This window comes from Mustela nivalis (assembly GCF_964662115.1).
Source record: "Mustela nivalis genome assembly, chromosome: 7".
NCBI classification, from domain to species: domain Eukaryota; kingdom Metazoa; phylum Chordata; class Mammalia; order Carnivora; family Mustelidae; genus Mustela; species Mustela nivalis.
In genome coordinates, this window is record NC_139026.1 from 84,807,752 (window position 1) to 84,832,282 (window position 24,531).

Sequence of the window (24,531 nt, forward strand, 5' to 3'; positions counted from 1 at the left end):
ACTTTCTCCTCCATACAACATATTTATTTTTTCAGCAAGTATTTACTTAGTTCTTACTCTGTGCCAGGCACTGTTCTAGGTGCTGGGAATCAAATTGTAAACAAAACAGACAAAATTTCCTGCTTTGTAGAGTTTACATTCCAGTAGAAGGAGCATCAAATAAGATAAATAATTAAAAATAAAGATTGGGTAGTGGTAAGTACTAAAGAGAACATCTAAAGCAGGAAAAGGAATATGAAACATTAGGGGAAGGCAAGGGTTGGAATTTTAGATAAGGTCGGCAGAGAAGTCCCCACCGAGAAGGTTGTTTTTAAGTAAAACCCTGAAGGAAGTGAGGGGGTGAGGCACTTGCATGTCTAGGGGGAAGCGTTCCAAGCATAGGGTACACCACATGCAAAGTTCCTGAGGCAGAAGTGCATGTCCCTGCTGTGCGTTTGCTCTCCACAGATTTTCCTGTCATGTCCCTCTTTTTTCCAAACTGTACTTCTTTCATACTTCTTCCACAGAATCTTCTGCATCAGTATTTGATCTCTTTCTCCTCCAGATTTCTGAAGCATTTTTTAGTTTGTACCAATTCTATTACATGTAGGACAAGCTTCCTTCTAAATCTCTCTCTCTCTCTCTCTCTCTCTCTCTCTCTCTCTGTGTGTGTGTGTGTGTGTGTGTGTGTGTGTGTATACATCTCACCAAACAAAGGGCAAGCCCATGAAGGAGTGGGGCCATGTGTCCTGAAAAGGACCACAGAAAGATGGAGCGTAACGTGTGTTTTGATACCACTGCTGCTTTCTGTGAGGATACAGAGTTTCACCTTATATTTAGAATTATGGTTGTGCTACATTTTAATTCTTAGCCTCTTTTAGACTTTCCAGCAATGTGCCCAAAAGTCCTAATCATTCCTTCGGGAGTGCTTTTCTCCATCATCATCTGGCACTCTTTAAGCAATGATTGCTTAATTCTGGAGAATTTTACCCCAGAAACAGCTTCAAACTGGCTATTACTTTTCAAAGAGGTCTTTTCAAAGACTGGGGAAGCTCTTTAATATGGAAGGTTTTTATTAAAGGCGAATGCCATGAAGGTTTGTTTTTCCAGTACTAGTGCCATTTTATTAATTCCTGATATATGTATATATATGGACACACATATGTGTCCATATATATACATATATTGTATTTGTGTGTATATATTACATATGTTATGACATCATATAGATTATAACAAATTGTTTTAGAATGTATCAGTACTAGTGGCATATTAAAAAATAAAAATCAGGGACACCTGGGTGGCTCAGTTGGTTGAGCAGCTGCCTTCGGCTCAGGTCATGATCCCAGCATCCTGGGATGGAGTCCCACATTGGGCTCCTTGCTCAGCAGGGAGCCTGCTTCTCCCTCTGTCTCTGCCTGCTATTCTGTCTGCCTGTGCTCGCTCTCTCCCCCTCTCTCTCTGATAAATAAATAAAATCTTAAAAAAAAATAAAAATCAGTGATAAGTAGATTAAGCTAAAGCTCTGTTAGGTGCACCATTAAATTATGGAAACCACTATAATGAAACTTCAGATATATTTTGGGTAGTTTCATTTTATTTTTCACAAAAGGAAATTTTAGGCTAAAGAGAAAGTCTTCTTTTGGTTTGTTAAGACGTGATGTTTGACAGTTCAAGAGTTAAGTCTGGGCTTTCCATGTCGTCAGATAGTTTCAGATCTCTTCTTTGACTCCAGCCATTCCCCTCATGTGGCCTTTGCAGGTGGCCGTCCTCAAGGGGGTTTCCTCTCAGTGATGCAGCTGTGAGCTAAGTCCCACCAGGAGAACACCTTTCGAGAGCCACGAGGAGAGAATCCTTTTGGGACTTCCAGAAATTTGGGTCATAGAGAGTACTGAGAAATCTTCAGATAGGTAAAGACATTTTTCAGTAAATGACTCCAGGACTGGATGCCCAGTTGAAGATATCTCTGTGATGTCATGTCAGGAAATAAATAACTCAGGTTCAGCTGTGTTGTTTATATATTGGATTCCTGGAGCTTACCTCATGCCAACTATTAGGACTTTGTCGTTACTTCAGATCCCTCTCCAGTTATTTTTGAACCTTGTCTCTTGCCTTGCCTGGGAGTGAAGGGCTCACCTGTGCCCCATTTACCCCATCCATTTATTTAACCAATATTTATTTGCATCTATAATAGATTTATTTGCATCTATAATTGCCCTGGGACCATGGCAGAGATGAAATGACAGTTTCTGCTCTCCCAAATTCCCAGGAGAGACACGCAGGCAATTCCGAGACCAGGATAATGGAGATTTTGCCAATGGAAGCAGAAAGAAAAGGAGGCCTTAGGCTTGTATAGGGGGTACCCAGGGACGACTTCCCCAAAGAAAGCAGTTGTTAGCCCAAACTGAAAGTAAGTAGGAATTTTCCAAGTGAGGGAAGGGTTGGATGGTAGGAAATTCCAGCCAAGGACATACAGGCTGGCTTAACCAGGGAAGAGCAGTATGCCGTTGGGCATGGCTGTGGCTCAGTGCACAAGGGAAGAATGGTAGAAGACTAAGCAGGATGAGCACGCGGAAGCTTCTTTGTGAGTGACGTCGTATGTTCAGATTTTATCTTACAGGAAGCAAAAAAAAAAAAAAAGACAGAAGAATTTTTAAAAGGAGAGTGATGGAAATATATTTGCATATGTAAGATAATTATTCTAGAATGGATTTCCAGGAGAGGGTAAGCCTAGAGGCCAGGAGACCAGTTATTAGGCCGTTGGTAGTGGTAAGTGGCAGAGCCAGATTCAAACCCAGGTGACCTGGAGTGCTCTTGCCAACTGAATGAAGGCTCTTGACCACCACCTCAACTGCCTGTCTTTGACCCAGTTAAGAAGTGGAGGTTCAGGAGGCCATGTACTTAGATGTAAAATCTTACTCTGATCTTTAGGTACAGCAGGGTTATTAACAAATCACTTCGCCTCTTTTTGCCTCAGTTTTCTGGTCTATAAAATGGCAGAATACAAATATAGCACCAAGTGTATGATTTATGTTTGTGAAGATAAAGTGGGCGACTATTTACAAAGTTCTAATAATAATGCCAAGTATATAGGGAACATTACGTAAATGTTGGCAGTGATGATGATGGTGGTGGCTGTGGGGATGATGGTGATGATCATGGCAACTGTGTCTCACGGGTGTTCCCATGGATGGCAGCTCAGCTGGAGTTGACACGCTGTATCATCAAGTCCCACTGTAACGGATTTCTGGACATTGTTGGAACTGATCAGTTACTCTGGGTAGAAATGACTCCACTTTTCTCAGATTCTCTGGGTATGATCTTGACAGTATATTGGCAGTGAGGTTGCCAGTGAGTTTCGAGAATTCTAGGTACCCCCAGATCCAGGAGCAAGTTGAACTTTTCTGAGAGGCCATACAGATGGTTACCTGATCACCCCTTGTTGCAAGGTTCTCCAACACTGACTGGGCATGAGAATCACCTAGAGGATCTGTTAAGCCAGACTGCAGGATCCCTCTTAGAATTCATGATTCAGTTGATCTGGGGTGGGTTCCAAGGCTTTGCTTTTTAAAGAAGTCCCAGGGTGTTCTAATGCTGCTTGTTTGGGTCCAGACTTGGAAAACCTTTGCCCTGTTGGGTGCTGGGCTGCCTTGCATCAGAGAGAGTGAATGAGACACAGCATTCCTGACTTCTTGCTGCCTTCCAGATCCTCCCGCTGAGCAACCCTCTGGATTCCCTCACTATGTCAGGCACACTGGTCCGCCAACTCCAAGTGTGTGCGCACTCTTTGGATCTTCTCCTCTTCTGTATATCCAAGAGATTGGACAACATTTCTAGGCCTACGGAACCAGAATTCAGAACTTCTGTGGGTGGGGCTTAGGAACCGGCATTTTAGTATCACTAGATATTGCCAGGACCCCTTTCAGCTCTGCCATGCAAGATTCCAGACGCCCCCCACCCACAGTTCTCCTGCCACCTCAGACCAGGTGCCACCTCCCAAAGATGAGAGGGGGAGCTCCCTGGTAGTGTGCTTCTGATCGTGACCCTGCTTATGAGTGTGGCCTAGGCCTTTGCCACACAGGGGGTGGAAAATCACCAGCTTAGCCAGAACCTCAGCGTTAGGCATCCTCTTTCATCCCCATGTTCTGACACCACCTTCCCGCCCATGCCCCATCTCTTTGGCCTCTCATAGTACGTTTGCCTGACCTGCTCCATCTGCCTCTGCCTTTGGCTATATACTCTCTTCCAACAGGCAACCCTGGGCTTGACCACCCACACGCTGTTAGCAGGCTAGCAAACCCCCCGTCCCTGCAGTTTGGAGCCAGACCAGTACTGATGAGTACGGCTGAGAAGCTAACTAACTAACCAACTAGCAAGCGAGTACCGCGCTCATACTATATGCCAGCTCTGGTCTAGGCCCTGGTGACACAGATGAGAGAAGACACAGAACCCGCCTTCAAGAAAAATATTTGCCAGTGGGGCTGAAGACAGAAAATCCATACAGAAACAGCAAATAAGGATGAGGATTTCAGGTAGCACTTGCCAGGATGGAATTTGTGAGTCCCTGCTCTGCATGGGGCTTCTTTCTTACACATTCTGTAAGCCCGTGAGAGTCGTGTCGTATAATAGCCTCATCTGACAAAGAAGAGACCTGAACTGAAGCCCAGAGGTTAAGTAACTTTTGGAGGGAATATGTCAATATTAGAAATACATACAGTTCCACAAACAGGGAATGCTAACGCATGCTGTTGGGGAATTATAGGAAATCACTGAGGAGTATTTACTAAATGATTTGATAGGTGATAAGTTTTGGGCATATATGTGTATATATATATATTTATGGTTATATAAATGTGTGTATGTGTATATATACATACACACACAAGAGATCTGTGGGACTCACTCTTTTCCTAATATTGTTCTGTGTTGTTTGGGTTGAGCATGTATTCACGTATTATTTAGCTAAAAAAATAAAGAAAAGAACTGGGAGGGGTACCTGGGTGGCTCATTCAGTTAGGCCCCCGACTCTTGATTTTGGCTCAGGTCATGATCTCAGGGTTGGGAGACAAAGTGTCCCCCTTGCCCCCCGCCCCCAGCCCCCATCAGGCTCCCCGCTGGGTTTGGAGTCTGCTTAAGATTTTCTCTTTCTCTCCCTCTGCCCCTCCCCCTCCCACTCTAAAGGAAGAAAAGTTTATTGGGCATATGTCTCTGGAGAAGAGCAAGAGATCTGTGGGACTCACTCTTTTCCTAATATTGTTCTGTGTTGTTTGGGTTGAGCATGTATTCACGTATTACTTAGCTAAAAAAATAAGTATCAATGTCCTTATACAGTCAGCGTGCTAGAGAGGAATTTGAATGCAGATCTAGTGTGCTTTTAACCACACCGCACGACCTCTCTGGGCAGACATGGAGGCGCCATTACCCTCTGTCTTGGGCCGGGGTAGTGGGGTAGTGCGGGCGGAGAGTCCTGATGGGAGGGGCGACAGGCGAGGACATCAGAAGCCGATTTACATGATTCTGCCCCTCCTTTCCCTATCACGCTCACTAGAATCACTCGCGGAACTGCCTACCGCTCTTTGTTTTTGAAGAAAACAGGGAACGCTGACATTTTTTGTCTGCAGTTTTGGTTTTTGTCTCCTCTAGCAGACTGACGGATCACAAGCCAAAGTTCGGCAACGTCTCTCGTTTAGTCTGGGTAACGATTGCAAAGTGAACTATCCTGGCAACTCAGTGATCTGACAATGGCAGGCAGCCTGGGTCTGATGGGGTTGTGTGTCATTCTTTAACTTGAATTTCCAGGACCTGGCTGCTGCTGTCTGTCGAGCTGGGCCGTAGGAGTCCCGGGAACAAAAGCCTGATGAAAATGACAGGGCAGTTCTTAGGATGAGGAAGAGGGGGAGATTTAAAATACTGCAGGGTTGTGAGCAGCCTCCCTACCATTCAACGCCTAATTTTTGAGGTGGGGCAGGTAGGATTTGAATGGTGCGGTACACACACAATCACCCTCTAAAGGGACAGCACTTTCAGTGGCAGAAGAAGAAAATCCCTCAGTTCTCCCATGGCCAGTTGTTATTACTAATTTAAATATTACCTTATTGTCTTACATATTCTGCCTACATGGGGTGACCTACGTAAGTAAGTACTTAAGTGCTAGGTTTTTGGTCTACCTAATCCTTCCTTTAGGAAAAAAAAAAATGCATAAAAACTCAAATTGAATCCTAACTCATCATTTTTACATTGGGTTCTATTAGAATATCCCTTTTTGAGGCTTTCAAATATTTTAGAGGGACAGAAACATTGATCTTGGCAACGTGCCAGTGATGGTGACAGACCTAGTATATTGTCTCTGTTCGGTATAACAAACACTTGTTGAGTTCCTCTCAGATCAGGGCAAAGCACTAGGTACTGTGGAGATAAAAGGAAAAAAGGGAAGGAAAAAGCTCTTTCTTTTTGACCATTTAATAGGGATATTAAACGATCACACATTGATATAATGCAAATTAAATATTTAAAATACCAAAAACAGTAGGAAATGTAATGGAGGCCATGCCGAGGGAGTGTTTCCTCTGGTTGTGGAGATTTGGAGAGCTGTGAAGGGAAGCAGGGAGAGGTTGGAGTTTCAAGTGTGGCTGAGAATAGGCCATTTGTTCTGGAGTCAGGGAGGGCGATGCTTTGGCACCGTGCAAAGTCACTGCAGGACAACCACACTGAGGCTGGTCTCAAAACTCTTCTCATTCCCACACTGTCTGGCTAGCAACTCCCACAGACATGGCGTCTGGGAGGGAGCATCACACCTCAGAAAGCCCTGTATGGGAAAGGACAGAGAGGCTGTCAAAATGGCCAGGCTTTAAGATGGCCCTGTGTCCTCCATTCTCCTGGACCCTCCTCAAATCATTCCAAAGTTGGAGTTTGGGAATGAATGGACATGCCAGTTGGTAGCTTAGAGAAGGCACCTTTGGTCCTTACAAACTACCAGTGCCGCACATCTGCTGGGGTTAAAGGAAACCAAGGAAAGCTAGGTTTCTGCTATCTTTCAGAGTGAGTTGGTGAGGTGGCCTCAGGTGAGGCTGGGACTAGGGAAGCTTGTATGGAGGACAGGAGAGACACTGGTGCTTCACCTTGAGGATACTATTAGTCAAGGGACGCGGGGTACAGAGTTGTCGGGGCTAAAGCCAGAATATCATCGATGTTGCTCTCCAGAAATAAGGTCGGTAAGCATGCTTAAGTGACAAACAGCTTTGGTGTGCAAACTAAAGTTTAGAAGCCTTGCCTCCCTCATTGGTGAGTGAGGACACTCAGGAAATTCTGTTTCCCATAAAAGTGAGCACCAAGATTGTTTCTGGCCGTTGCCCTGAAAGGTGTGAGGCAGTTTACAGAAATGGTTCACAGGATAAGTGTCAGTTCCCAAAACCTCACTCTTTTCATCCCTATCACCAAGAAGACAGTAAGCAGCACCTCTCAGCCTGCACGCCGATTTCAAGCGGAGCCAGGAGGACAAAGAGCACCTAGTTGTTGGATATGGTGTAGAGAAAGGGGGTTAAAATTTTACTCTTGGGTTGAGGTGGGATCTGAAGTTTGCATCCTGCACGAATGGATCCAGGAAGCATCTAGAAGGAAAGAAGTGATGAATCATGCCTTCCCACCTCAGGTCATGGTCATTTCTCAATTTGTGTGATAAAGTCTCTGTCTGTGTTGGCCTGTTTGCTTTTTAAAACAAACAAGTACAAAATGTATTGTAATTTGTCTAGCCTTGGTTATTAGGAGGTGCTTTAAGTGTCCTTCATGGAAGGAAGATATGAGGGAGGTACCAGAGATCAGAGTCTCCCCAGTAGTTCCTCCTATGCTTTACCTTATAGCTTAAATGTGTCCTCTGAGCTTTATTTAATTTTCTGCATAAGCATCCAGTGTTGGTGTTTCTGGTGTGGGGTTTTTTTTTTTTTTAACTATCTTTAGTGATTTTAATATTTTTAATGATACTGACAGTGCCTTTAGAAATTATTTTGTATCATTTTGGGGCACCTGGGTGGCTCAGTCGGTTAAGCATCTGACTCTTGATTTTGGCTCAGGTCATGATCTCACGAGTTATGAGATTGCACTCTGTGTGGGGCTCCGTGCTCAACGGGGAGTCTCTCTGAAGGTTCTCCCTCCCTCTACCCCTCCTCTCGACTCATGTGCATGTCTTCTCTTTCTCTCTCAAATAAATAAGTAAATCTTCAAAGAGGGTTTTTTTTTTTAAATATTTTATTTATTTATTTGACAGAGACAGATCACAAGTAGGCAGAGAGGCAGGCAGAGAGAGAGAGGAGGAAGCAGGCTCCCTGCTGAGCAGAGAGCCCGATGCGGGACTCGATTCCAGGACCCTGAGATCATGACCTGAGCCGAAGGCAGAGGCTTTAACCCACTGAGCCACCCAGGTGCCCCAAAGAGGTTTTTTTTTTTTAAAGTAAATTATTTTGTATCATTTTAAGGTGCTAGGTTTCTAAAATAAAATTTTAATTTTTTAATTTCAGAACTAGGCTTTTTATTTCAGAAGATAAATAATTTTCTGTAAATATTCCGGAGGAAAATAGGTAACTCTCTCTGACATGTTTTTATTGTGATTTCGATTTCCACTCCATCGCTAGCTAATTTAAATCACCCATAAACCAAAGTTTACCAGCACCACTAGTTAATCTGGATAATGGATGCAAGATTAACTATTTTGGCAATTGAGTGGTTCTGATAACTGTGTAACTTCAAAATGCACTTTAGTCACGAAAAAGCCAATATGGAGAGTTTGGTGAAGTGAAAATGTTAAATTATTTTCCAGCACTGAGGTTGTTATTTGATTACCTAGCACTTTCCCTCATATCAATTCTTTCTTTATGTCTTCAAAATAATAATTTCTGGGTTCTGCAGTTTGTCCAGGGAAAATAATTTGAGCTCCCTTCTTTAAAGCTAAATCAGAATGCTGTCAGTTACCTTTATTTACCTGAATTTATCAGGTATGTGAAATTTAACCCTAGGGGCTATAAGCACCACCTTCTGACATTTATTATCTTGCTGAAAGGTGAGCAGAGAAACAGCTTTGCTGTCCTCCTCCATGATTTTAGAGATTATCTCTGGTCGACAACTGACCTGGACCCTAATGCTTTTTTAGGTGGTTGTGTTTGTCTAGATAGAACCAGGCAGAGATAGCATCATTCCCACCACGCCTGATTTAACTTGGCCTTGGATGATATCACAGACAGGGTTGGAACCTTTCACAGCAGATTACATCAATTTAACCATTATTTCAAGATTTTATCTTTTTGTTTGAACAGCTTAGCGCCAGAGATAACATTTTATAGACCCATGCTCCTTCTACACAAATGTTACTGCCATTTGGACCTATTCTGATGTCTCTCCCATAGACAATGGATTTTACTGAGTCATCCTTGGTCTGGTTTTCCCTGATCCTCACTGGGTTATTTGTGATAGAGCGGGGCCACCAGTGAAATCTCTGGTTCTTGGTCACTGATTTTATCTGCACAAAGCAGACCAGAATAGATAAGGATACAACTGTTTACAGAAACTCTTTACCACCACGCTGGGGAGCACAGGCTTAGACTGTTAGGGTGATAAATGTATGAGAGGTATGTATGTGTGTGTTGGGGGGTGGAGGGGTTGTTGGCATTGAATTTGATTCTGATTACATGGTTACTTTTAGTGTTATTTGGATAGGATAAAAATCTCTAAAGTAATGTCCAAAGAAGTAAATAGCTGATTGATAAAATAGTTTTGGCTGGTTCTTTCACCCAGATCTCTGCACAAAATCTAGTGGTAAGGGTTAGTTATGCCATGACACTTGGGTTCCTGGTGGGAGGATGCCAACTTTTCCTTTTCCAGATTGTGTTTATTTCCCATTTCTTACTTGGCAGCAGAGAACAACTCCCCTGGGTCAACAGAGCCAGAGCAATTTGGAAGGTCAAAATTTGATATATTTAGAGCTAGAAGAGCCAATTTTGACAATTTAAGCAAAAGATTATTTTCTTTGAGTATAGACTGTCCAAGAAGACTCAAATTCTGTGCATGGCTCTGCTATTTTGCTTTGGCTGGCTGACTTATAGGTTCTGGTTTCAACAGCTCTCCCCTGCCCAAAGTAAAAATATTGACACATATGAATTCGATGAGATGGTTAAGGAAAGGGGGTGGAAGGGATGGTACAGAGCAGATTCGATGATTCTATAAACATCCCACTGCTCAGAGAGGTCTTGGGCACGACTAATGTCTTCCAGTGGGAAAGGGACGCTTCCTGAGTAGCCAGTGTGACTCTCCACTCTTGTTTTGCTCTTTGCCTCTCTCTTTCCCTGAAAGGTCTGGGCTGTGCCACTGCCACCTCACCACACAGTGTCACAGGCGTGCTTACCTCCCAGCTGGCCATGTTCTGGTTTTCATAGGGCTCCCGTTCTCAGTGATGGTCCCAGACTTGCTGGACTTCTGTGTGTACCCCACCCCCAGAACCCAGAAGACATGCCAGGATGTCCTGGCTTCCATCCAGCCCAATGCAACTCTCAGTAAAACCTGAGCTTAAAAGGGGACACCCGTCTGTGAACCAGTGGACTATACACTTGATAGAGGAATTAAGAAACCTGAGTTCTCTCCCCAAATCTGCTCTGGATTTGGACTCTCTGCTTTCCTAGTGCTGATTAATTACATGTCATATTGCACAGCATATTATGAAGCCGTTCTTTATCCTCAGTACAACCCTCCTGTCTAACGAATTCAAGAACATGGAGTTCCAAGTACTGAGGTTAGGGGAAGCATTTGGAACCAACTCAGTTTGGGCTTCCTATTTTCCTGTGGAAAGACTGCCATTTCTCACTCTAAGTGTTCTCTACTTGATAGTATTGAGTGTGTGGTGTGGATGGGCCCATTTTCTCTCTCTACATACATTATGGTCTGCTCCTCCAAGTGCTACATTTTAGAGTGGAAACCTTTGGTTTCCTTGGTATTGCCCATGACTGGGAGGATCAGTATGGCTAATTCTGGGGTTTGGCACCCAGGAAACCCATGAGTCCTCCTCCAGCCTGGTCTTTCTCAGTAACAAAGCTGGTATTCTCATCTATGTCTGCCTTATTCTTTTGTCTTATCCATCATTTAGTTTGGAACTCAAGTAGGGAAAACAGAGGTATATTTTATTGGGGCCCTATTATTATGCCTGATGATCAAAGAGGAGTAAAATTTACTCCATACTCTCAAGAAGCTCACAGAACAGGGGGAGAGGTAGAGGTAAATGAAAATAGAAGCAAAACACTGTGACTTGATGTAGTAAGATGGGGGTGGGTGGGTTGTGGGCAGTGTAGAGTGGATTCAAGAACTCCTGTTATGGACTCATTCAACCTTGGCTGCATTCCCAGATGTTGAGTCACTGGTTGAGTGACTGGGGAGAAGTTACATTACTTCAATGCCTCATTTTTCATGGGTACAGTGGGGGTAATGACAATAACCACTTCATGGGGTTGTTGTAAAGTTTCAGTGAGATGATACATGTAAATTGATTAGCACAGTGTCCAGCCAGCAGAAAACATCTTACTTTTTAGCCACTGTTAGAAGTATGATGCCTATGCTGTGGAATGACTCTTCATGTGAGTACTATTATCCACAAAGAGGCGGAAAAGAAATTTGTCCATATGGTGGAAGGATGATAAGCAAAGTAACCCCAGGCTGTACCAATATACTTTTTTTGGGGGGGGGGGAGTATTACTGTGTAGGTTCTAGTTTGCTTCTTGTTAATAATAGTTTGTGTTGAGTTGTAGTTATTATCCTGATTGGCATCAAGTGACAGAGGGAAGGACGGTCCTTGAATAAATATGCCACCAACGTGTGTTTGTTTACTAAAGCAATTATTTCCCAAGGGCAAGAGGAGGAGAGAATATGGAAAGGAAGAAAAAAAGCAGAAGAAGGAAGAGACGGGAAGGAAAGAGAAGAGACAAAAGAGTACGGTTCAGTTCTCCCATAAATATGGCTGGTCATAATTTATATTAAGATCACCAAAGTAGTGAAAAAATAGTAGTATAATAATTCAGTACTGAGAAGAGGAAGTCACAGCCCAGATTAGAATGGACAGAATACAGGTGGAAGGAGGGTATGCATTCAAGAAGAGGGAAAAAGAAAAAAAAGAAAACCTTGAAAAAATATGGAATCGAGAACCCTACTCTTTATTTGCTCATTTTTACTAGGATATCTGTAATCTTGAACTTTCACTGTATTTTCATAAAGTTCATATATACTATTTTCTCATCCATACCCTTTCAACAACAGACTCAGTCTTACCAGGTGACTTTGATCCTATTCAGGTCTTGCTCTTATTTCAATGTTCTGGTACTGCCATGACTTTGCAATGGGAACAAGGAGGCCCTGTTATAGGCCTCTTTAATAATGCCGACATCCAGCCATCTGCTTATGGCCACACTCCTCCCACCTTCCTCTTGGCTGCTTTATTCCAGCCTCCTTTTGGCTCTTCAACCGTGACAAGCACACTAGTTCCTCACTGTGTGGTTCCCGCTGCCTGGAACATTCATGCCCAGACTTTCATGCTTCTCACGTCTTCACTTCCTGTAGGTCTCTGCCAATGTCATCTTATTAGAGAAGGCTTTCTCTACCTGGTTTTATCCGAAATGGGACTCATCTCTCCCAGTTTACCCCTCCATCTTTCCCTTGCTGCATTAGTCTCCAAAACAGTGATCACCATTTGTCATGGTGTATGCTTACCCGTATACTTGCTTATTACTCTCTTCCCTTCTTGTGTTAGGTTGGGTTTCCTAGAGGCAGAAACAGGGGTAGGATTCAAATGCACACTGAGGGAATGCTGTTCAGGAAAGATCTGCAAGGGAGCAAGGGAAGCAGGAGAACCCAAAGCGAAGCAGTCAGGCAAGGGGATGGTGTCAGGCAAAGTCTAATCTTGGGAGAGTTCTTGGTACATGAATTGTGCTGGGAGACAAGGGCCTGGCCTTTTGTGCCCCATAAGTTAGTCATTAGCTGTGGACAAGGGAGAGGGCCTTGTGACATACTGGCTGAGGCCCCTCAGTTGAGGACAGTTCTCTTGGAAATGGGTGCAGTTGGGAGCTGGGAGCCAACACACAGAAACAGGGAGAGGATGTGCTGACTGGGTGAACAGAATCTGAGATAGGCGACTGAAGGACATCTGACACACCTCCACTACAATATCATCTCCATGAGATCTGGGAACTTGATTTTTTTTGTTGCTATGTTTTGTTTTGTTTTGTTTTTAGATTGTATCTCTAATAACACAGAACAGAGAGAGCTTGGTAATAGTTGGTTTTCAGCAAATATTTGTTGGATGAATTCATGTGCTTGTTGAACTGTCAGTGATAGTTCTAGAGGTACAATGGTGAATGAGACAACACGTTTCCTGCCCTCTTGGAGCTTATGGTCTAATGGGCATTTCAGACATAGGCAATTAAAACACAGTGGGACAAATTCTGTCACAGGAAAAGCAGAGAGTATTAAGGACACACAGTAGGAGCACTTAAAATCCAGAATTTAAGAGGAACAGGTATTAGAAACCTTATGGTATGGTTCAGGGCTGTGTTTTCCGGGGTAATTGAGGGATTCCTTGAACATCTGGTAATTGGCTTTTTTTTTTCTCTCCTCTAAAGGAACCCCCCTTATGGTATTTAGGTTTAATGGTCAGTGGGTAAGTCTGTTTTAAGAAAGAGAACTCAAGTGCCCTGAGGAATACAGCTATAACAGTGATACCTTGGCCCCGGGTGATGCTCTATAAACCCTGGTGATGAATTCACTCTGATCTACCTGAGCGAGTCTACACTTGGTGGACACAAACTGCCCTCCCTGGGTTTTATCCTTGTAGTTTTTTGTCTTTCGGTTGTGTGTAAAATTTCACATATTTTATGGAATGATGTGTGTGTGTGTGTGTGTGTGTCCATGGGTGCAAAGGGTAGTGGGATTTGGCTTGGTTTATGATACGACTTTCAACGTTTGAGTCATGTGCTTTAAGATGTTTTCATAATTCACCTTGAAAAATGGGAAAAATAGGTTTTGGTGAAATATGAAAGGGCTATTGAAATGTCACGGGGTGGTTATGTAAGTGTGAATTATATAATGTCTGAAGGTAGGGGCTAGAGGGGGGATATTGTTCAGAAAATTTCTGGTAATTTGAATACAGTCAAAACAAAAATGTTCTTGGGCATTATTTTGTTTATTGCTAGCTTTTGGCAGAGTTGTTTTGAAGGTTGTTAGCTGTGTGCAGGCTGGGCAGTTAACCTGAGCACAGGGCGGGGTCTCTGGCTCTGAGTATCCACCTCTGCCCCATTCGTGCTCCACTTCTTCGCCCCTCAATGGACACTCTTGATTGGCTGTTCTCTTAACCACCCCTTGGAACAGTTGTCTCGAGACCTGCCATATTTAGTGGGGACCCACCCTGCTAATTTATTTTTCCGGCTTTGTGCTTGAATTTCTTCTAGATTTAGAGCTTTGATGGAAGGGATATAATATATCAGAAAACGAGATGGTTTGATTTACCAAATACTAATTTTTTGTAAGATGATAGTTCCCTAAATGCTAGTTAGTTATTAAATACATTTTATGTAAGTTTGTTGAATGTTAGGATACTGGTGAAAATAAAGAGTGGGTGCATATTGCCATGGTTCATAAATTGAAGGCTGACCTAAATAATGGTGATATGGAGTAGATAGGAAGACTCCTGGACAAGCAGGCAGGAGAGATTGGTTCTTGGTATTACTTAGTCATGCCCTTTGGCGAGATGTTTGACCTTTCTTGCCCTCAGTTTCTCCGTAAGACTAGATAAACTTTAAGAATCCTTTTAATTCTATGTGACTAGTTTCTAGGTCTACATAGCTGGAAAACTTGCAAAATCAGCAAGGATGTGTTTTCATTCAGGTATCTTAATCTCCTAGAACTTTGGGTCAAATAAGACTTATAAAGAATGAAACCAAGTGGTAGAGGCTCCAGAATATGAGATACCCTAAATTAATTTTGATCAAAGGTATTTTTTTTTAAATGAAATGGATTACTACAATAATAATATGCTTGGGTGAAGGGCACTGGCTCCAGACAAAGAGATTGTTTTATGACTCTCCCAGTTCTTATCAGGGAAAGCTAATATTTTCATCAGAACTGGAATATGTTCTCCCTAGGGAAAGCCGATGCTATGTAAGCCAACACATATATTGTCTTGGGGCTTAAAGGGAAATTCTATACTGGAGACAATCAGAAACATTCACATATCTCTTTTCTCTTTAAGCAAAAACAGCTTCACCAACAAATTTGGGAAGTTGTCATATTTGAATTATTTTCCTTTTCAGAGGAAGGGTGTGCAGTATTGGATACAGGGAGAAAGGTTTTTCTAGAAAGTTTTAATTTTTTCTGAAGATGGGGAGGAAGAACCCGCGTTTGAGGCAAAACTGTCATAAAATGTCATTTATATATCGACCCATATTTACAAACACCATCCTTTAGCAGATAAGCATGGCTGTTAAGTGCCGGCCAGTTATACTCACTATCTCTTTATAGCCAGAGACACCATTAGGGCCATTAACAGTTACTTACACTAAGCAGAATGGAATAAACAGAAAACTGGCTATGGACAGAAAAATGCAATCAAGTGAGATTGTCATTAAAGGGAAGTTCTATAGGGGCTGAATGGTTGGGATTCTTCCATCAGTCCTAGATCAGAATTACCTCCATACCCTCTTCGTCCTTCCAACAGATGCTCCAGTCAGAATACGCAGCCCTCAGCTGACCTACCGGTAAGGAAACAACCCAATCATACAGACATTTCCATAGAAGGGTTTAAATTTTTTTAAATTTAGTTTTATTTTTTCAGTGTTCCAGGATTCATTGTTTATGCACCACACCCAGTGCTCCATATAATACGTGCCCTCCATAATACCCACCACTAACCTCACCTAACCTCTCACCCCCTCCCCTCCCAAACCCTCAGTTTGTTTCTCAAAGTCCATAGTCTCTCATGCTTTGAGGAGGGCTTGACATAAAGACCTTTCGTAAAATTTCAGGTTTGTTTTTTCAACATGATAAGTATGATTTTAAAATTAAAAAGAATTAATTCTAAATACCACAGCTTATTTAATAGCATAAAGTGAGCCTAGCTATACTTTCAACTTTCAACATTCTCTTTCTCTCTCTGTGTGTGTGTGTGTGTTCAGTTAGCCACTGTATAGTACATCATTAGTTTTTGTGGCAGTGTTCAACTATTCCTTAGTTGTGCATAACACCCAATGCTTATCATCACGCAGGTCCTGCTTAATACCCATCACCTGGTTACCCTATCCCCCACCTCCCAACCTTCTGTAACCCTCAGTCTGTTTCCTGGAGTCCAGAGTCTCTTATGGCTTGTCTCTCTCTCTCTGATTTCTTCCTGTTTTCCCTCCCTTCCCTGTGCTCCTCTGCGCTATTCCTTATGTTTTACGTGTGAGTGGAACCATATAATTGACTCTCTCTGCTTGACTTATTTCAATCAGCATCATCCCCTCCAGTTCCATCCACGTCGATGCAAATGGTGGGTGTTCATCCTTTCTGATGGCAGCCATTCTTTTGGACATGAGTACTGCAAGGTAAGATGACATTGGTGAGTCAAGAGTTAACCCCCCCCCCCCCCCAGCAATTTTCCTCACCTCATAAGGAGGCAAAGACTCAGTCCTGGATATTACTTCCCTCCTTGATTTATTAGATTTTACGGGAAATTTAACGTGGTATGTCCTTTGTATCAAACCACTAAACGAGGGTATTTCACTTTGAGGAAATCCTATACACTCCAAAAGGAATTTCGCAATTAGTGGGGTGAAATTCACACGACTAGCAAAAGTTTCATGCTTCACAAAAGACTCTTTTAGTGAACCACTCCCAGCGCTCTAAAAAGACGTGTTAAGTGAGGAACATAAGCCTGTTTCCTGAGTAATGACTCCAGGTAAATTGACACATAATGGCCAAATGTTCTTCGTGCCCGTCAGGACCCAGGAGAAATCAGCTAATTTATAATTATAATGCCTCTGTGCACTGGCATCAAACCTTCCACCCTGCTTGGATGCAAAATTGTATTTTAGTGTTCAGAAGGTTTTATTTTATTTTTTTCTTAACCACCTCTCTGCCTCTCAACAAGAGGTTCTTTTGGGTGACACCTTTTTATTTATGAGAGAAAACATTTGCAAATCTTTTATTTTTTGTTTAACTTTGTTTTTACCAGAACCCGTGTATGGTGTATTCATGGAGACCAAATTAACTAATAGGGTTTAACTGTGGGTTGAGTGTTCTGGGGAAGTGTTTGGGTACTGAACTTATAAACAGAAGTCCAGTGTTCAGGGTCCCTAGAGAAATAATGACGGGTCCTGCTCACTGAACATTTTGTGCTTCAGGGCAGGCAGTGAAGGGTAGGGGAGGGGAAGAGAGACCAAGTGTGTGTAGAAGTCACAGAGATGTTCCCACCAACCTGATTGTTAGGTATTTTTTTTTTTAAAGCAATGATATGCAGAACCTGTTATTGGAATAACTGATGAAATCATGTAATGAATATGTTCGTGGGTGATTGGGGTTGGCTGTTAAGAGAAATCTGGAGCTGTTTTTAAAAAGGCCTTGCAGACTGTCGGACTCCTCTTGGAATGCTGGTTGTGAGCTGCTCACAACCCAGCTACACTTCATTGAAGCTCTTTTTGTCTCCAAGCTCGTGACACTGGAAGAATTTTTTTTTTTTTTTAAGTTGTTGTCTTTGTTAGAACCTTCTATTTTGGACAAAGGGGAGAGTGAGAACAAAAGTAGAAATGCCCCTTGTTCGAAAAAGAAAAGACATAGCCAAGAAAACTTTATGGGCCCAGCATGCTTCCGCTGCGCTACTCTACTGCCAAGAAAACTTTAAAACGCTTTATTTTTTTCAATCCAAAAAGGTTTTATTTTTTATTTCTCACTTTTCTGCTACATGTCTAGATCACCTCCCACTTGAAGGAATCAGGGAGGAGTTTGAAGAATAAGAAGATTTTTTTTTTTTTTTTTGATAAAAACATTCTGATTTTTTAGAGTCATGTTCTGGAGAGGTAAAGAGAACAATGAAGTGTGGCCCTTGCCCTTGGTCTTCTCTTTCTCCATTACTTCCTTTCTACTTCCTCATTTAGCATGACCGTTAATATGTAGCATTCAAGCTCGCTCATAATGCTCACTTCCTTTCAGTAGGACTTTCCAGCAAACTTACCCACTCTATTGTTCATAGGAAATTACCCGAGTGGAGGTGTGCACTTGGTAACTTGACATACATCCACAACCCAGGACATCTGCTTCTTGTCTCCAGCTGCCACATCTACCAAGTCAACATGCTATCTCTGTCTCTATTTCTGCATTCCTATTAAAGAAGCAAAATGTTACTTTTTAGGGGCCATTAATTGAATAATTGATAGGTCATTTTCTTTCTGGTAAAAATGGATTGCAGGTGTTGCATAGAAGGATTTTAAAGCAATTACAGAGAGAAGGGTAGTGGTGTAGAGCCTGCCTGGGAGCTCAGAGGAGGAAGTCTAGAAGAATGTAGTCACCAGAGAGGCTCTGCTTCAAGAAATGGCTCACGGGGTTCACAGACAAGGGAGTCAGTGAGGCAGAGAGAGACACACATTCCACCCATCTCTAAGGAGGCAGATGTCAACTTGTCCTGGAAACCAAGCCAGTCCTGTTTGTATAGAAAAAGCACAAATAATTTTTTAACTAAAGTCACTTTCTATGGAGAGATTTTTTTATAGGTAAAATGTTATGAGAGTAAATATTTTAGTGGGATGGTTTCTGAACACAATTAAGCACAGTGTGATCACAGACTCATCAGTTTACATCTGTTGTCTGTCATAGTAATACCTCTTCTCACTCTCAAAAATGCCTGTTTGTGTCATATATTATATGGTCATGCTAATGTCCATTGAGACCAGCCTTTAGAAATGGGGCCTTATTAAATTAAGCATTAGATCATGGAATTCTATCTTTGCTGTTAAGGATTTTGCAGTCTAAAACAGAAAATTCTAGAAATAGTATTCAGTATGGAGAGTAAATACTTCTGTCTTGTGTTAAGGATATACACAGGGGATGACCTCAAGTTCTCATTTCTGACTTCCTTTCCTAGTAATGTCTGCCCGCATATCTCTAAGAGATTTCACCTTCCTTTAGACAAGGGTCAGGAAAGGAACAGGGGGCGAGGCTGTATATGACACAGGCATATAAATATCTTTGGGGTGCCTGGGTGGCACAGTCGGTTGAATGTCTGACTGTTGGTTTCAGCTCAGTTTATGTCCTTTCAGGCTCTCAGAGTCTGACTGGGATTCTCTCTGCCCCTTCCTCCCCCCCCCCCCCATGCTCTCTCTCTCTCTCTCAAATAAATAAATCTCACAAAAAATAATAAAAGTAAATATCCTTTATATAAGCAAGGCAAATAAAACTTGCTTTCCTGCTAAACTTACACAGTGAGGCTGCTGGCAGTTTCTATCTCAATGGATTAGTAAAAACACTGAGATCTCTCATCATTGTGATTCAAGCCTAGAACCCAGCGTTGTTAGGAACTCCAGGGGGGAGATTGTTGTCTGTCTGTGGCTGGTCCAAGGATGACAGGATGCCCTGATCACAGCATTGAAATGATATTCTTTCCTCGCAGCCTTGGTCTGCTTCAAGATCTTCAGAGGACAGCTGTTCCCTGGAAGGCTCTCCCACAGGCCCATGTCGTGATCACACATGCAGTTCCACAATTCAGCCAGCAGGGAGAGGTCACCGGCTCGAGTCGGCATCCGGGTTTCCAGCAGTCCAGTTCTTTCTCCAGTTTTCCTGCCAGCTCAGTGTCCTCTAGCGGTAACTCGCCTCCTGAGTGAGCACGGCCGGCCCAGCAGATGCACCATGAGATCCACAGAGATCAGGCCTCTTCGTTGGGGTTTTCTAATGAATGCGATATTTGCAGGCCTACTAAGTGCCGGGTAGTATGTCGTCCTCTGCCCCACCCCAGGCTCTCAGGAACCCTCTGAGAAAGAGGCCCATCACACCATGCGTAGATAAGCAAACTGACCTTTCAGGAATCTAAATGCTGTGTGGTAAGAGTCAGAGGCAGAATTTGAAACTCGAATTCCTGAGCACTCAACCGGATGTGTTTTGTCTTGTTTGTTGTGGTTGTTTTTTTAAACAGTGCTCTACCATTTCACGATTCCAAGCAGATAAACATTTTCTGGCTCCGAATGAGTCCTAGAGGCAACCGATGAAGGAGATTTCAGAAGCCTGGGTTTATCCTGCCTCATGTGAATTGCCTCTGACCTTCCTGACCAAAGGCCTCCTGAGAGGCCAGAGGGCAGAGTGAAAGAAGAAAGAACCGGCTTTTAAGCCAGAATCACATGGCTTTCAACCCTCACTCCATCACTGCACAATAAATACTTTATGTTCTGCTATGCTCGAGGCCCTAGAATTACAGTTTTGTACACGAGAGAGAAAATATTTGTGGTCGGATTTTTTTATTCTAGCTGCCCCTTGGTTTGTCATCTCTGAAATAGGAGAGGGTGTACCCCTAACCATTTGTGGAAAGCCAGTGTTTAAAGTTATTCAACATATTAGGGAAATAAGGGTGTGTTGTAATTGAGGGCACATGATGACAACGGTGACCCAGTGTGAAGCACGTTTCGCAAGTGAGGATAATCTGACTGGTCTAATGTTTGGAGAACCCTCTTTTGGGCTGGCTGGCTGCATATAGGAGGTTTTGCATGATCCCGTATTTCAAGTAAACAAGTCCTGAATTCTTTCTGTGACATTAAAGGAGTGAGCTAACTCTTGCCCTATTTTGTCGAGACTGAATGTTGTGTCCCCTCAAAATTAGTATGTTAAAATCCCCTTGCCCTGTGTTGTGGCATTAGGAGGCGGAGTCTCGGGAGGTGAATAGGTTATGAAAGCAGAGCCCTCATGAATGGGGTTAAAACCCTTATAAGAGAGGCCCTGGAGAGCTTCCTTACCCTCTCTGTCATGTGAGTTACAGCAGAAATATGTCATCTCTGAACTGGGAGGGGGACGTCACTGGACACAGAATCTGCTGGTGCGTTGATCTCAGACTTCCCAGCTTCCAGAACTTTGAGAAGTAAATTTCTGTTGTTTAGAAATCACCCAGTCTATGCTAGGAACTTTCTCTTTCCTTTTCCTAATATAATGATTGAGAACATTGGCTTAGGAAACCGAGAATCATAGAATGTTATAGCGTGAGAAGAAGTTAAAGATTTTCTAAAAAATATGCAGGTTAGAACACAAATGGAATTATGTGTCTTGTCCAAGGTCATTCTTTAGTTCATTCATTCAGTGAATATTTATTGTGCTTCCATCATATGCTAGGTACTGTTCTACTTGTTGAGTTACAGTAGTAAGCAAAACAGATGTGGTCATTGCTTTCGTGGATGTATATTCTAATGGGAAGGGAACATTTGGTAAAAATTACACAAATAAATATATAGTAGGTCAGAAAACATAATTAAGCAAGGCAAGGGATAAAGAATAATGAAGGAAAGTGCTCTTTTAGATAGAATGTTCAATGGAGATGACATTCAAGCAGAGTCCTGAATGAGATGAGGGAGTGAACCGTATGGATACCACATGGATACCTTCCATATGGAAGGAGAATTGCAGGCAGATGGAAGCAAGTGCAAAGGCCCTGAGGTGAATTCACACTCAAAGGTCAATGTAGCTGAAATTGATAGAGGGAGGGAAGAGTGACAGGGAATGTGACCTGACAGTAGCAAGGGAAGATTCACATCACACAGGGTCTGGTGGCCATGGGAACAGTTCTGGATGTTTAGGGTTTCAAGTAGAAGAGTGATGTGATTTATTTATGTTTCAAAAGGAGATGACTCGCAAATCAAGATCAGCCAGAACCCAGGTCTCTTTAAGGTAGATGCCACAGGTCCTCCCATTATACCATGCAGCTCTGTATACTTGCAGTTAACCTAGAAATCTTAGGAAATCTCTGTATTTACACACTGCATTACCAAGATGGATACTTTAAACCAGAGTTCTGTAAACACAAATAATAAAAATTATGCTCACACCTTCTCTTTTTCTTATCTCACTGAAAGAAAAGTAGCAACATTTTAAATTTTTAATTGAAAAATTTTTTTATTAAAATTTTATTAAAATTTTTTATTAAATTTTTTCCCAAAAAATTGAAAAAAATTTTTTCAAAAAATTAATTTTATTAAAATTTTTTATTAAAATTTTTTTATTCAAGCATAATCAACAGTTTTATATTAGTTTAGATGTACAACATAAATATTTAATTCTATACATTAGTGCTCATCACGATAAGTGTACTTTTAATCCCCTTCACTTATTTCCTCCATCCCTATACCCACCTCCCCTCTGGTAGCCATCAGTTTGTTCTCTGTATTAATGGGTCTTTTTGTTTGTCTCTCTTTTTTTTTTAAGATTTTATTTATTTATTTGACAGACAGAGATCACAAGTAGGCAGAGAGTCAGGTGGAGAAAGAAGGGAAAGCAGGCTCCCTGCTGAGCAGAGAGCCCAATGTAGGGCTTGATCCCAAGATCCTGAGATCATGACTTGAGCTGAAGGCAGAGGCTTTAACCCACTGACCACCAAGGTGCCCCTGTCTCTTTTTTTCTTTGCTTGTTTTGTTTCTTAAATTCCACATATTGTTGAAATCATATGACATTTATCTGTCTATGACTGATTTCACTTAATATTATACTCTCTAGATCCATCTGTGTTGTTGCAAATGGCAAGATATCATTTTTTTATGGCTGAGTAATATTCCATTATATACATAGACCACATTGTATATATAGATCACATCTTCTTTATCTATCATCTCTTGATGGACACGTGGGTTGCTTCCATACCTTGGCTATTGTAGATAAAGCTGTAATAAAAATAGGAGTGTATACATGTTTTAAAATTAGTGTTTTCATTTTCTTTGGATAAATACCCAGTAGTAGAATTAGTAGATCATATTATTATTCTAGATATGTCTCCTTTGGCAAGGGAAACAAAAGCAAAATTAAACTTTTGGGACAACATTTTGATTTTCTTAAACATTTCTTCACCAGGAACTTCATTTAAAAAAGAAAAAAAAGAATACTTACAGAAAGTAAAACAGTGTACCTCCTGCTGAGAAATCAGGCTTCCCCTTAGTTGAGACGGAAATAAGTGGGGAAGAAAAGCTGCCCTCAGTCCATTTTGTTGTTTCTCAGCCCACCCATCCCTCGTGGTTCTGAACACCACTGGTTGAGCTGTGTTTATTTCCAGCTGAAGGATATCATTTTACACTCTGCTCTGCAGGATTTAAGCAAACAGGTGTTTAAGCAATTTTGAAAGATGCAAATGTTAGGATTCTATACTTGTGAAGAAAGAAGTTTGGTACTGTTCCTTAAATGAGCTTATTATTTTAATTCTTTTGTACCCTTTACTTGATTTGGTCAGTGTTTTTTGTTGTTGTCTTTTTTTTTTTTTTAATTTAAGGCAGTAAAGTTTATCCAGTTGTGCCAAATCAGTATTGCATTATTGGAACTGGAGTGTCGTTTCCAGACTTTCTCTATGGTAACACTGACAACATCACCTGTGGATTGAGAATCTCTTTGGAACTAAATGCCTTGTGTACACTACCTGCAAGGTTCATGTTTTATCCCCATTTTATAGGAAACTGAGGCTCCTAGAGAATTAATCCACATCTACTCAGTCAGCAAGTAGTAAAGCCAATATTTGAACCCTGTCTGGTTTCATTGCTGGCTAGCTGTCTATGCTATGTTATGCTATGATTAATAAAGGATTTCCATTAATCAGGGTGATAGAATGGAGTTAGGATATCAGATGTGCCTTCATGTTCTGCAGCCCCCCCCCCTTTTTTTTTTTTTAGTAGGCTCCAGGCCCAGCCTGGAGCCCAACGTGGGACTCAAGACCCTGAGATCCAGACCTGAGCTGAGATCAAGAGTCAGATGCTTTACCGATTGAGTCACCGAGGCACCCCTCTGCTGCTTTTAAATACTTGTTTTAGAGTAAAGGAATCCCAGAATCTGGCTTGGGAGAGATGTTACACGTCATTTAGTCCAAACTCCCCATTGATGCCTGCAAAAGTCCCGTCATGGGATATTTTCCCCCATCTGTGTTTGTGCTTCTCTAGTGGTATGAAACTCCTAAGGCAATGTTTCCGTCACTGGGCTACTTTGAAAATGATAAAGTATTTCCTTACACTAAGTTGCCATCAGTCTCCCTGTCAGCCTCTGTAGCACGCAGAACAGAGCCGTGCTACAGAGGCTGACAGGGAGAGCGGTGCTCATATTCCCATTTGGACTTGTCTACGAGATCACTTGTTTACTGGATTTTTCTCAGATGATATAGTTTGAGGTCAGGTTTCCATCCTGTTTCATTTCTTCTGCACACGTTTGGGTTGACCTCTATCCCTTATAATGAGGGAGATCTAGGGCCTGAGACTGTGTCCTTGCTGGGATCAGACCACGTGTCTGCCACCTTGTTGCTGCTGACTCATGCTGAGATTACCCCCACTCATACCCAGCCGTCTCTTTCCC

General features: G+C 42.1%; 1 protein-coding gene across 6 annotated transcripts in view; it reads left to right on the forward strand.

The window, feature by feature from the left end:
* LOC309868739 (uncharacterized protein) overlaps window positions 1–24,199 on the forward strand; it is a 35,640-nt gene extending 11,441 nt beyond the window's left edge. Inside the window, exons 1-5 of one of the 6 annotated variants that reach the window (XM_082738871.1) lie at window positions 1,570–2,563; window positions 15,710–15,749; window positions 16,482–16,574; window positions 19,631–19,752; window positions 23,862–24,199. In XM_082738871.1, the coding sequence (XP_082594997.1) occupies window positions 2,425–2,563; window positions 15,710–15,749; window positions 16,482–16,574; window positions 19,631–19,752; window positions 23,862–23,956 (489 nt within the window). In that variant the 5' untranslated portion in view covers window positions 1,570–2,424 and the 3' untranslated portion in view covers window positions 23,957–24,199. Of the gene's footprint in view, window positions 1–1,569; window positions 2,564–7,541; window positions 7,628–15,709; window positions 15,750–16,481; window positions 16,575–19,630; window positions 19,753–23,861 lie in introns of those variants that run through there. The other 5 variants (XM_082738872.1, XM_082738873.1, XM_082738874.1 and 2 more) reach the window with 5 other exon arrangements.
* The last annotated feature ends 332 nt before the right edge of the window (window positions 24,200–24,531 follow it).